We start from the raw sequence: 14845 nt of genomic DNA, 5'->3' as shown, positions 1-14845 counted from the left end.
TATACTAAAAAAAATAGTTTCTGTTTTTCTTCTAATAATTCGGCCACTCTCAAAAACAAATATTTTTCCATGGTCGAAATGCAAGAAGAATACAAAACTACTGTGATTGCATAGCGATACCTGTAGGGCCATTGTCAATTAGTTCGCCTGATCAACACAGCGTTATACATAGGGCTGATATTGAATCACGGAGAGTAAAATCTTGTGATACTAATCTCTAGAACCGCTCAGATTGGTACATACCGGTATGTCTTATGAACCCACATGTGTATATCTTTAACAATACTCATTTTAAACTTCTTTTTTTTTTTACAGTGGTGCTGTGAACTGCTTCAATTTTGCAAGGCAATTTTTTCTGGGTTCCTACAACATGGAGTGTCAGGGACTTTATTGAAATTTCATAGAATCCTGAATATATCTAGAAGTGAAAATTAAATGGTTTACAGTATTTTATACCCATTAATAATGATGAAATGCAATAATATCACTGCACTAAAAAGACTTCAAACAATTATTGTTACTTCTCCATTGAAGGTTATGAGCAGACCAACCTTTACTGGCTTCCTTAATTATTACATGTACTTGCTCTGAAAACATAGCTTTTACAATTGTTTAAATTAACAGATGTTGTTCTATGTACAATGAATACATTTTAAATAATAAACCTTACTGTATTAATAAAAAATTGTATTTGACAACATGAGAATGATTCTGATGCCCAATGGTGATGTTGAAACAAACCCAGGTCCTGGTAATATACTAAGACCTGATTAACAAAGAAGTCATGTACATCAAGGTTCACTCAGATTTATGAATGCAGTTTCTTGAGCAAGTATACATGTATGACAAATAGTTTTGTTGCACTTGTGTACTCTGAGATTCTGAACATGGGTCAGTGGAAGATTTTAGTTGTCAGTACAAAACTAGATTATGAAAAATCACTTTATGATGAGTTGTACCCACATAGAGTACATATTCATTCACCTGTTTGCAGATGTTCCTTGTACTACTTTATAATCAAATAACGGGGACTGTGACATTTCATGTCTTGTTTATGTCCGAACCCTTGAAACAATAGCAAAATAAAGGGTTGGGCAACTACTCTTTTGTTTAGGCTTGGGAAGAACAATGCAAGCTTTTTACAAATAATTTCAGCTGGATGTACGTTGGTGGGCGGGTGTTGAGAGTAACTAGGCGGTCGTAAAACACCTTGTGGAGAACACTGACAAAAAATTTCTGGGTAAAGGTATAAAAATTTGTTGCGAAAATGTGTCGCTGCTGGAAAAATAGATAAATTAACTACATTTGTACCCGATTTAAAAAGTTATGTGAAAAAGCTCAAATTCTGGAATAAACAACTAAGTTGTTAAAAAACACATAGCACTGACGATGTCACAAAAATTAAGTAATCAGCATTAATCCTAACACTCTAGCCCCTCAATGTAATTCAATATACTCTGATGTGCTCCTCCAAATAACTGTAAGTGACCCAAATTGTGGAGGGCAGGATTAGGATTAGAGTTATGGGTGAGGGGACCCTAAGGAACTCTCAACCAAAATTGTTGTTCTATATTATTCAGGTGGTACTTTTAAAGTAGTCTCATCAGAAGCAACCAAACTTTGTTTGATGTTCTCACCACCATTACCAACGGTATTAGAAAGTCAGTGTCTTCTACAGAAAGTAGAAATGGCTATATTGACAATGCTGACAGTGTATTACGGTTTACCCAAGGATCAAGGTAATAAGACATACAATGAATTCATTTGGTGGTTACAATGTAGTCGTGGGTAATCTAAGATCAAAAGATGAATGCAAAGGGACATGTGTACATGGACACTATAAATAAATTATACACACTATGAACTATGACCAAACTTGTAGTTGTTGTGTTTTGGATTTCCCGTGAAGTGAAGGGACAGCATCCAATACCTTCAACACTTTTATCACTATGTTGCTGTACATTACACAGACTACATTACACCTGCTTTTGAATTCCTTCATTTATTTGTATTTTTTTTTTTTTACTTCTTTAAATTGTTATTTAAATGATCAGTATGAGTAACTTCCATATGTTCACTATCAAACTTATATACATCTATATAGTTAATATGTATACATTATGATGATCTCCACCCTATGCTGTGATCTCCCCACCCTATGTTGTGTTCTCCCCACCCTATGTTGTGTTCTCCCCACCCTATGCTGTGATCTCCCCACCCTATGCTGTGTTCTCCCCACCCTATGCTATGTTCTCCCCACCATATGCTGTATTCTCCCCACCCTATGCTGTGATCTCCCCACCCTATGCTGTGTTCTCCCCACCCTATGCTGTGATCTCCCCACCCTATGTTGTGTTCTCCCCACCCTATGCTGTGATCTCCCCACCATATGCTGTGTTCTCCCCACCATGTGCTGTGATCTCCCCACCCTATGCTGTGATCTCCCCACCCTATGCTGTGTTCTCCCCATTCTATGCTGTGTTCTCCCCACCCTATGATGTGTTCTCCCCACCCTATGCTGTGTTCTCCCCACCCTATGCTGTGATCTCCCCACCCTATATAGGCATCTTCCAATCTTATACTGTGAATTGGCATTTACGAAACCTTTCATATACAGGGCAAGTCATGTGTAGTTTTACTATGTTTTTATTCACTAGCTTGCTTGTAGATGCACACTTTGCTTTTAGAAACTTTCCAAAAACTGGTCGCTTTGTTATTTGCTGTTTTCTGAGACTCCCACACACACATTAATGAACTGCCACAATATGAAAACAAATTCTCCTGTTCCTGGGAACTACATGTAAACTCACTGTATTTCATAGTTTTCCTTTTTCTCATTTCTTTCCAGGGATCACACTTAGGAAATTTACAAAGGCCACAGTGATTGGGACTATTGAAAGTCTGCACACTTTAGTGAAAACTGTAAAAACAGAAAAGTCTAAAGGGTAAGAATGATGGACAGATGAACACTGCCCTCAATACCTGGATTACAACATCACTAAATATGTCATTTAATGTTAGATTGTTGAGAAAGGAAAGCAGTTAATTTGTATTTAGCAGTGACTTGCTGATTCCTATATGTTGGTTATGTGCTTATCAAGAATAGTTTCAGATGATACATTATACTTTTATCTCTTTAAGGTCTAAAGCTCAACTCCAGTCTACAGGTGAAGTTTGGCAATGCTGCGAATGTTTTGATGATATACCAAAGAATGACAAGGATGCTGTGCTGAGAGTAATCAACACATCGTCTAACCTTGTGGACGATGTTATTGAAGAAGTACAAGAGGTAACCTTTTTGCGGACTCGCCCTGCTCTTCTTCTTATCATACCAGGGTTCTCCCCAGGGCTTTTTAGCGCCGGGGTTCACGGCGCTATACTTGTGAATCTCGGCGCTTTATTTGGGACCTCGGTGCTATGTGTTCCCACCTCAGCGCTTGATTTTCATATTTGACATGCCAATATCAGATGTGCAAAAGCTTTGTTCGCCATGCTGGCCGGCCCGACCATGAAATTAGCACCTCTTTGTTTATAGGTGAATACTTTGTGCAATAGACACAGTCTTTAGATTGAAGGCTAAAATATAATATGGTCAAAGCGGAGTTCACGATCAGTTTACACTACTCAATAAAAAAACAACGTGTTCATTGCGTGATTTGGTAAAATACATTCGAACTAGTATTATCATCGCGAATCATGTAAAAACTCTTCTTTCAAGATCTATTTTGCCTTTTAAAAATTGCAAATCACCTCTTTCGAAAGCCATCATGCAGTTTTCAATTGAAATCGATGCCAACACATCGTGCTACGAAATCGCTTAACTTCCGCAATGTAATTTTTATGATCACTATCATTCGGAAAACTTCGGATTCTACCGACATTACCATGCGGCATTTTGATTGGTTAATGGCATTTTTGACCCATCCGGTCAAAGGACACATGCTAATATTTCACAAACATCATGGCGGGTCTGTTTTTAGCTCTGCTGTCGACTTTGTCAAGCGAAGCTTATCATATGAGTGATTGTCCGGTGTCGTCGTCCGGTGTCTGTCGTCCGTGTCAATGTTTTACTTTTTCGACTTCTTCTTGAAAACTACAAGCCTGAATGCTTTGATACTTGGTGAATATGTACCTTGGGTAGACCTCTCTCAGATTTATTCATTTCATGATCATATCTTCAATTCTCTAATTTTGGTGAATATTTTTGTCATTTTTGGTAAAAAGTGATATTTTCGACTTCTTGTTAAAAACCGCAAGTCCAATTGCTTTGATAATACATATATAGGTACTACATGTGTATCTCTCTCAGATTTGTTCATTTTGTAATGATATCTTCAATTCTCTAATTTTGGTGAATATTTTTGTCATTTTTGGTAAAAAGTGATATTTTCGACTTCTTGTTAAAAACCGCAAGTCCAATTGCTTTGATAATACATATATAGGTACTACATGTGTATCTCTCTCAGATTTTTTCATTTTGTAATGATATCTTCAATTCTCTAATTTTGGTGAATATTTTTGTCATTTTTAGCTCCGCTGTCGACTTTGTCGAGCGGAGCTTATCATATGAGTGATTGTCCGTCGGCGTCCGTCATCGTCCGTGTCAATGTTTTACTTTTTTGACTTCTTCTTGAAAACTACAAGCCTGAATGTTTTGATACTTAGTGTATATGTACCTTGGGTAGACCTCTCTCAGATTTGTTCATTTCATGATCATATCTTCAATTCTCTAATTTTGGTGAATATTTTTGTCATTTTTGGTAAAAAGTGATATTTTCAACTTCTTGTTAAAAACCGCAAGTCCAATTGCTTTGATATAACATATATAGGTACTACATGTGGACCTCTCTCAGTTTTGTTCATTTTGTAATGATATCTTTAATTCTCTAATTTTGGTAAATATTTTTTTCATTTTTGGTAAAAAGTGATATTTTCGACATCTTGTTAAAAACGACATGTCCAATTGCTTTGATATTACATATATAGATACTACATATGGACTACTCTCAAATTTGTTCATTTCATGATGATATCTTCAATTTTCTAATTTTGGTGAATATTTTTGTCATTTTTGGTAAAAAGTGATATTTTCAACTTCTTGTTAAAAACCGCAAGTCCAATTGCTTTGATATTACATATATAGGTACTACTTGTGGACCTCTCTCAGATTTGTTCATTTTGTAATGATATCTTTAATTCTCTTATTTTGGTAAATATTTTTGTCATTTTTGGTAAAAAGTGATATTTTCGACTTCTTGTTAAAAACGCTAGTCCAATTGCTTTGATATTACATATATAGATACTACATATGGACCACTCTAAAATTTGTTCATTTCATGATGATATCTTCAATTTTCTAATTTTGATGAATATTTTTGTCATTTTTGGTAAAAAGTGATATTTTCTTCTTGTTAAAAACCACAATCATTTATGGTTAAAAATTATATTTTTGAATTCTTGTTGAAAACAGCAAGTCCCATTGCATTGATACTATGCATATTGTTAATTCTCTAATGATATCTTCTGTTCTTTAATTGAAATGTGCATTGCTAACAGCGGAGCTATCTCAGCCGAGAGGCTGCTTGTTTTTACTGAAGCGATCAAGTGATCAAAAATAATCGCTCCCGATAAAAATAAGTCGGATTTTACTTACATTTCATATAAAAAAAAATGAAGTAACATTTTTTGAGGAAATATTGGTATAACCGGTGTATAACATCGCCAAGTAAGTTATGTCATGTCACGTCGTAACTTTGATGATCGTTTTGAAGTGTTATTTGTTCGCTCATTACTGTAAATGTAAACATTTTAGAAGTTGATGGTACGAATAATAAATTACAACAATACGCCAATTAATTACGTGCTCGATTTTTTGAAGGAGAATGTTTTTGGAGTGAATAAAATTATAAGATTCGTGAACATAACTCTGGCTTAACGTTTTGAATGCGTTTCATTCAACGTTTAAAAATACAATTAAATTGCAACAATAATTTATTTGTGTTTGTTTTTAGTCTGCAGCATTTGTATTTCGAGAATGTTTCAAACTCTTCTAAATTGTGAAACATAATGTGTTGATTCCATTAAAAAAAGTATTTCCACTGTGACTGAGCTCACTAATATTCATAATTGTAAATGAGTTCTGTTAATCAATGAAGGAAAGGTATGTAAATGATATGCAAATTATTATGCAAATTAGCTGTGGCGCTATGCGTTTTTTCTGGGGAGAACCCTGCATACTATAGTATTCATATGCCCATGTGAATGTCATTTACCAAGTACACAAAATAATTATTGCTGGGAAAGGATTGACCAGCTTTTTTTCATGATACAGCAAAATTTCAGTTTGACTCCCTGGCACTAACTGTTGACCTTTCAGTGTAAATTAGCATTGCTGTATGGATACCTTGTCAACAGTGGTGTCTGAATGATCTAACAAGGAATTGTCATTGAATTTGATAGGTTATGACAAATTTGTTTGTATCAAAAAACCCAAATATAAACATTTAATGTTCATTATCATTGTTTCAGGCCCTTCTAGATGAATCAGCTGATGCCTGGGACGACTTAGATGAAATACTGGGACAAGAACACAATAATGAGGATAGTTGGTCAGACAAAGACAGAGAACTACTTGCACCCTGTTTGGGACTAGCCAAAGCTTGCAAGGCATGTCTTAAAAAAATAACAGGTGCCATTCAGAGTCATGGTGACTGTTTAGTAATCGAACACACTGCCGACTTAGATGATATTGGTGATATTGTAGAGAAGGTCAGTCCTCTGTTAGATGAGATGGTGACAGGAATATACCCACCTTTGAAGTATCAGGACATTAGAACACATGTAGGTAGTATTTTTTCACTGCATGCTATTATGGATAAAATTATCGTGGTCTTGTGACTATTATGTGACATATTTGAAGGTATGAATATGGACTCTGATATCATTCACATAAAATTATCATGGTCTTGTGACAATTATGTGACATATTTGAAGGTATGAATATGGACTCTGATACCATTCATATAAAATTATCGTGGTCTTGTGACTATTATGTGACATTTGAGGTATTAATATGGACTCTGATATTCATATATAATTATCGCGGTCTTGTGACTATTATGTGACATATTTGAAGGTATTAATATGGACTTTGATATCATTCATATAAAATTATTGTGGTCTTGTGACTATTATATGACATATTTGAAGGTATGAATATGGACTTTGATATCATTCATATAAAATTATTGTGGTCTTGTGACTATTATGTGACATATTTGAAGGTATGAATATGGACTCTGATATCATTGATATAAAATTATGGTCTTGTGACTATTATGTGACATATTTGAAGGTATGAATATGGACTCTGATATCATTCATAAAAAATTATCATGGTCTTGTGACTATTATGTGACATTTGAAGGTATTAATATGGACTGATATCATTCATATAAAATTATCGTGGTCTTGTGACTATTATGTGACTTTTGAGGTATTAATATGGACTCTGATATTCATATATAATTATCGTGGTCTTGTGACTATTATGTGACATATTTGAAGGTATTAATATGGACTCTGATATTCATATAAATTATCGTGGTCTTGTGACTATAATGTGACATATTTGAGGGTATGAATATGGACTCTGATATCATTCATATAAAATTATCGTGGTCTTGTGACTATTATGTGACATTTGAGGTATTAATATGGACTCTGATATTCATATATAATTATCGTGGTCTTGTGACTATTATGTGACATATTTGAAGGTATTAATATGGACTCTGATATTCATATATAATTATCGCGGTCTTGTGACTATTATGTGACATATTTGAAGGTATTAATATGGACTTTGATATCATTCATATAAAATTATTGTGGTCTTGTGACTATTATATGACATATTTGAAGGTATGAATATGGACTTTGATATCATTCATATAAAATTATTGTGGTCTTGTGACTATTATGTGACATATTTGAAGGTATGAATATGGACTCTGATATCATTGATATAAAATTATGGTCTTGTGACTATTATGTGACATATTTGAAGGTATGAATATGGACTCTGATATCATTCATAAAAAATTATCGTGGTCTTGTGACTATTATGTGACATTTGAAGGTATTAATATGGACTGATATCATTCATATAAAATTATCGTGGTCTTGTGACTATTATGTGACTTTTGAGGTATTAATATGGACTCTGATATTCATATATAATTATCGTGGTCTTGTGACTATTATGTGACATATTTGAAGGTATTAATATGGACTCTGATATTCATATAAATTATCGTGGTCTTGTGACTATTATGTGACATATTTGAGGGTATGAATATGGACTCTGATATCATTCATATAAAATTATCGTGGTCTTGTGACTATTATGTGACATTTGAGGTATTAATATGGACTCTGATATTCATATATAATTATCGTGGTCTTGTGACTATTATGTGACATATTTGAAGGTATGAATATGGACTCTGATATCATTCATATAAAATTATCATGGTCTTGTGACAATTATGTGACATATTTGAAGGTATGAATATGGACTCTGATATCATTCATATAAAATTATCATGGTCTTGTGACTATTATGTGACTTTTGAGGTATTAATATGGACTCTGATATTCATATATAATTATCGTGGTCTTGTGACTATTATGTGACATATTTGAAGGTATGAATATGGACTTTGATATCATTCATATAAAATTATTGTGGTCTTGTGACTATTATGTGACATATTTGAAGGTATGAATATGGACTGTGATATCATTGATATAAAATCATCATGGTCTTGTGACTATTATGTGACATATTTGAAGGTATGAATATGGACTGTGATATCATTGATATAAAATTATCATGGTCTTGTGACTATTATGTGACATATTTGAAGGTATGAATATGGACTCTGATATCATTCATAAAAAATTATCGTGGTCTTGTGACTATTAATATGTGACATTTGAAGGTATGAATATGGACTCTGATATTATTCATACAAAATTATCATGGTCTTGTGACTATTATGTGACATATTTGAAGGTATGAATATGGACTCTGATATCATTCATACAAAATTATCATGGTCTTGTGACTATTATGTGACATATTTGAAGGTATGAATATGGACTCTGATATCATTCATATAAAATTATCATGGTCTTGTGACTATTATGTGACATATTTGAAGGTATGAATATGGACTCTGATATCACCATATAAAATTATCGTAGTCTTGTGACTATTACGTGACATATTTGAAGGTATGAATATGGACTGATATCATTCATATGAAATTATCATGGTTCTGTGGCTATTATGTGACATTTGAAGGTATTAATATGGACTCTGATATTCATATAAATTATCGTGGTCTTGTGACTATTATGTGACATATTTGAGGGTATAAATATGGACTCTGATATCATTCATATAAAATTATCATGGTCGTGTGACTATTATGTGACATTTGAGGTATTAATATGGACTCTGATATTCATATATAATTATCGTGGTCTTGTGACTATTATGTGACATATTTGACGGTATTAATGTGGACTTTGATATTCATATAAAATTATCGTGGTCTTATGACTATTACGTGACATATTTGAAGGTATGAATATGGACTCTGATATCATTCATATAAAATTATCATGGTCCTGTGGTTATTATGTGACATTTGAAGGTATTAATATGGACTCTGATATTCATATAAATTATCGTGGTCTTGTGACTATTATGTGACATATTTGAGGGTATGAATATGGACTCTGATATCATCCATATAAAATTATCATGGTCTTGTGACTATTATGTGACATATTTAAAAGTATGAATATGGATTCTGATATCATTCATATAAAATTGTCATGGTCTTGTGACTATTATGTGACATATTTGAAGGTATGAATATGGACTTTGATATCATTCATATAAAATTATCATGGTCCTGTGACTATTATGTGACATATTTGAAGGTATGAATATGGACTTTGATATCATTCATATAAAATTATCGTGGTCTTGTGACTATTATGTGACATATTTGAAGGTATGAATATGGACTCTGATATCATTGATATAAAATTATCATGGTCTTGTGACTATTCTGTGACATTTTTGAAGGTATTAATATGGACTCTGATATTATTCATATAAAATTACTGTGGTCTTGTGACGATTATGTGACATTTGAAGGTATGAATATGGACTCTGATATTATTCAAATAAAATTATCATGGTCTTGTGACTATTATGTGACATTTGAAGGTATGAATATGGACTCTGATATTCATATAAATTATCGTGGTCTTGTGACTATTATGTGACATATTTGAGGGTATAAATATGGACTCTGATATCATTGATATAAAATTATCATGGTCGTGTGACTATTATGTGACATTTGAGGTATTAATATGGACTCTGATATTCATATATAATTATCGTGGTCTTGTGACTATTATGTGACATATTTGACGGTATTAATGTGGACTTTGATATTCATATAAAATTATCGTGGTCTTGTGACTATTACGTGACATATTTGAAGGTATGAATATGGACTCTGATATCATTCATATAAAATTATCATGGTCCTGTGGTTATTATGTGACATTTGAAGGTATTAATATGGACTCTGATATTCATATAAATTATCGTGGTCTTGTGACTATTATGTGACATATTTGAGGGTATGAATATGGACTCTGATATCATCCATATAAAATTATCATGGTCTTGTGACTATTATGTGACATATTTAAAAGTATGAATATGGATTCTGATATCATTCATATAAAATTGTCATGGTCTTGTGACTATTATGTGACATATTTGAAGGTATGAATATGGACTTTGATATCATTCATATAAAATTATCATGGTCCTGTGACTATTATGTGACATATTTGAAGGTATGAATATGGACTTTGATATCATTCATATAAAATTATCGTGGTCTTGTGACTATTATGTGACATATTTGAAGGTATGAATATGGACTCTGATATCATTGATATAAAATTATCATGGTCTTGTGACTATTCTGTGACATTTTTGAAGGTATTAATATGGACTCTGATATTATTCATATAAAATTACTGTGGTCTTGTGACGATTATGTGACATTTGAAGGTATGAATATGGACTCTGATATTATTCAAATAAAATTATCATGGTCTTGTGACTATTATGTGACATTTGAAGGTATGAATATGGACTCTGATATCATTCATATAAAATTATCATGGTCTTGTGACTATTATGTGACATATTTGAGGGTATGAATATGGACTCTGATATCATCCATATACAATTATCATGGTCTTGTGACTATTATGTGACATATTTGAAAGTATGAATATGGACTCTGATATCATTCATATAAAATTGTCATGGTCTTGCGACTATTATGTGACATATTTGAAGGTATGAATATGGACTTTGATATCATTCATATAAAATTGTCGTGGTCTTGTGACTATTATGTGACATATTTGAAGGTATTAATATGGATTCTTATATCATTCATAAAAAATTATCATGGTCTTGTGACTTGTGTGACATATTTGAAGGTATGAATATGGACTCTGATATCATTCATATAAAATTGTCGTGGTCTTGTGACTATTATGTGACATATTTGAAGGTATGAATATGGACTCTGATATCATTCATATAAAATTATCGTGGTCTTGTGACTATTATGTGACATATTTGAAGGTCTGAATATGGACTGATATCATTCATATAAAATTATCGTGGTCTTGTGACTATTATGTGACATATTTGAAGGTATGAATATGGACTGATATCATTCATATAAAATTATCATGGTCTTGTGACTATTATGTGACATATTTGAAGGTATGAATATGGACTCTGATATCATTCATATAAAATTATCGTGGTCTTGTGACTATTATGTGACATATTTGAAGGTATGAATATGGACTCTGATATCATTCATATAAAATTATCGTGGTCTTGTGACTATTATGTGACATATTTGAAGGTATTAATATGTATGAATTGTATTAAGGTAGCAGGATAGTTTTTTTGCATGAAAAATGTAAACACCTATAATCGGAATAAATTTTACAAGAAACCATACAATCTATATATGTTTAGAAAGCTCTTGACTTGTATTTTCCTATTATTAATATTTTGTGAACATTGTGTTTGTTTTAGCGTCACGTGATTCTGAAAATCAGTGGGGCTGATAATTTAACTAACGTGAATAAAATTTTAATTGTCATCTCTACAGTCATTCATGCGATCAAAAACTTTACACTGTTTTGAAGCAAAGGTCATGAAGTTTAAATCCGTATTTCTATTTTTTGCATTAAGTATTTTTTTTCTTTCCGAAAATCACAAATTTCAAGCACGTTTTTTGGTGTTAAAGTTTGTGTATATCGATGGTTTGCGCGAGGTTTGTGAAAAAAACGCAATAGAATTTCGCAAAAATGTAAATACGGATATGAAGCCAACATATCCAAGAGTAAGAAAAACCAAACGGCAACATCGTAATGCTACTCACTGAAATGCTATTTAAAATTAGGTCAACGGTAATTGTCAGAAACCGAACACCGAGAAATCGGCACTTTTATGATTTCAAACTTCAATCAACGTTAACTCCCGTTTTAGCAGCAAAATTTACATGGGCTAATTGTAAATGAAATACTTTGAAAGTTGTTTTTGAGAAAAATCATGAACCGACATTTATATCTGTGAAAAACTTTGTTTTTTTGGCCGTTTTCTTTCACGCTATGGAGTTTTGTGACGATCTGTTCTGATAACGAACGGTGACGTCATTCATTAAAGCTTGGATTATGCAAAGTGGGTGGTTCTGTTTGCGAGTAACAAACAATACAGACACTACACTTGGCAGTTGAAGTGTTTGCAAATACAGTGTATTTATTTTTGGGCCGTTGTGTTTGTAAACTTATTAGTTCAAGCATGCCACGAGTTTCGAAGTCTCCTGGAGGCAGAAGAACACCTTCCGACACCAACTTGCGCGGCATACGATAGCAAATGAAATGGCGGCTGTGGGGTAATCGCTCGCATTCCAATGGCAGCCTTTCTATTTATTTCGAAAACTGCTCCCTTCTTTCGGGATGACGGGAAGATAGGTGGGCTCAGTTTCGATCGAATACAATCGCCTTGCGTGCAAAGGATTTCAAGCTGACTGCCCAGACCGTGACGCCTGCGCTCCACTATTGAGATATTGCCTACTTTGCAAAATTGACAAATCGCTTTTTCTAGGGCACCATTCAACAGTGCCATGTCAACGAGTCGAATCTCTTCGTCTTCAAACGATCGGTCGTGACGCCCACTCTCGTTTTCTTCTTCTACGTCGGAAGGTAACAATATTTTCCTGCGAAATACAGACATCTCTCGAACATTTTGAACAGGAGTATCACCCACTATATCGAAGTCTGATTCATGGTAAAACTTTCTTCGCCCACTTCATGGCTGACACTGGTTTCGACGGGGAAATCCGTTCTGTACGAACCCAGCATCGTCTCTTTCAACATCTTTTTGACAGGAGTGATCATTCTTTTGACGTTTTTCTTCTTTCTTCCTCGCTTTCTTTTTTGGGGGGGGGGGGAATTTTCGCGTGCTTACTATCTCGTCCATACTTAGTGAATGACAACTAAACTAAACTAAAGAATACTGATGATCCTCTCCTTCTTTGCATATTTTGCACATTAATGAAGGAAGCTGCCCTGCTTTTTAATTGGTGTGAATGAAATAATTGTAAAATGTGACCCAGTGGTGTATGCCGGCATGTAGCATTTCCTGTGCTATTAACAATTAAATCCCGCAAAACAGAGTTTTACCGTCGCAGTAACCTCGGGTCTTATACTTGTAGATGAATCTCTTCAAAATTTAATTGTAACCGGACTCACTGTTATCATCAATAAAAACTACCTAGATTTTAGATGATACTTTTATTTTTTACCAAAGTCGTACGAAAAAGTCAACCCTTGCCTTGCGTGAAACACTGGCCCACTATCCGATGTCAAGACGTCGGCCGGGGGGGGGGGGGGGCACGCTACTATTTCGTTGCCGTGCATTTTGTTCGCATGAGTACATTAGATAAAACAACCAAGTATTTATCAGACAGATTTATTACATGTAACATAATTTAGGAATTTAGAAAAACCAAAGCATGCAAGTATGCCTACATTGTACTTGGTGAAAACTCCTCTGACATGGGGATCATATAAACCAGGTCCAAGCATATTCTTATCATTGATCAACCTTTACATGTAGTTTGTGGCCTGTTATCAGAATTTTCATGCAATGGAAAGGGAGCGCCCCCCCCCCCCCCAATGTAACTGCATTACTTCTGGACTGTAAGAAAACAACCCCGTGGTCAGACATCTTTCAATGACAGAGCCAAGAAAAAATATTACAGAAATTTATTGTAAGTTTTTATTCTGTTAACACATAATTACATTGAAGTGGTACATTCAAGTACTTTTTTGTTTATTCAAAATTTGTTGTGTTTCAAAAGCGATTGTTTTGTCTTTGCTATACTTCCTCATCTAGAAAAGCAGCAGTGCACACATCTTATCAGCTGTGTGTAAACTACAAACAGATATCTTATCAGTTGTTTGTAAATAGCAAATAAAGAAAGTGGCCCAACTTAAAACTATTTACCCTCAGCTCAGTTATGTTTGTAAACCATGCATATTAATGAGATGCACTAGTTGGGTGTACACTGGATAAACAAAAACTTGGCAATTTGTTTGCAAACAAGAAAAAAACCCAGTTTACTTGTACAAGATATTTTTT

At 33.7% G+C, this 14845-nt stretch overlaps 1 protein-coding gene across 2 annotated transcripts in view; it reads left to right on the top strand.

Annotated features, from left to right (window-relative positions):
* LOC100378861 (cyclin-D1-binding protein 1 homolog) overlaps window positions 1-14845 on the top strand; it is a 34017-nt gene that overhangs the window by 15288 nt on the left and 3884 nt on the right. The window contains exons 3-6 of one of the 2 annotated variants that reach the window (XR_014929767.1): window positions 1581-1739; window positions 2849-2945; window positions 3142-3289; window positions 6529-6844. Coding sequence is in view for 1 of the 2 variants with exons in the window: in XM_085500731.1 (XP_085356857.1) it covers window positions 1581-1739; window positions 2849-2945; window positions 3142-3289; window positions 6529-6840 (716 nt within the window). In the remaining variant the exon portion in view is untranslated. The remainder of the gene's footprint in view (window positions 1-1580; window positions 1740-2848; window positions 2946-3141; window positions 3290-6528; window positions 6845-14845) is intronic. The other variant, XM_085500731.1, reaches the window with a different exon arrangement.

Source organism: Saccoglossus kowalevskii, chromosome 6 (assembly GCF_978046115.1).
Source record: "Saccoglossus kowalevskii chromosome 6, keSacKowa6.1, whole genome shotgun sequence".
In the NCBI taxonomy this organism is placed as follows: Eukaryota; Metazoa; Hemichordata; class Enteropneusta; family Harrimaniidae; genus Saccoglossus; species Saccoglossus kowalevskii.
This window is presented reverse-complemented; position numbering and strand designations above follow the sequence as displayed.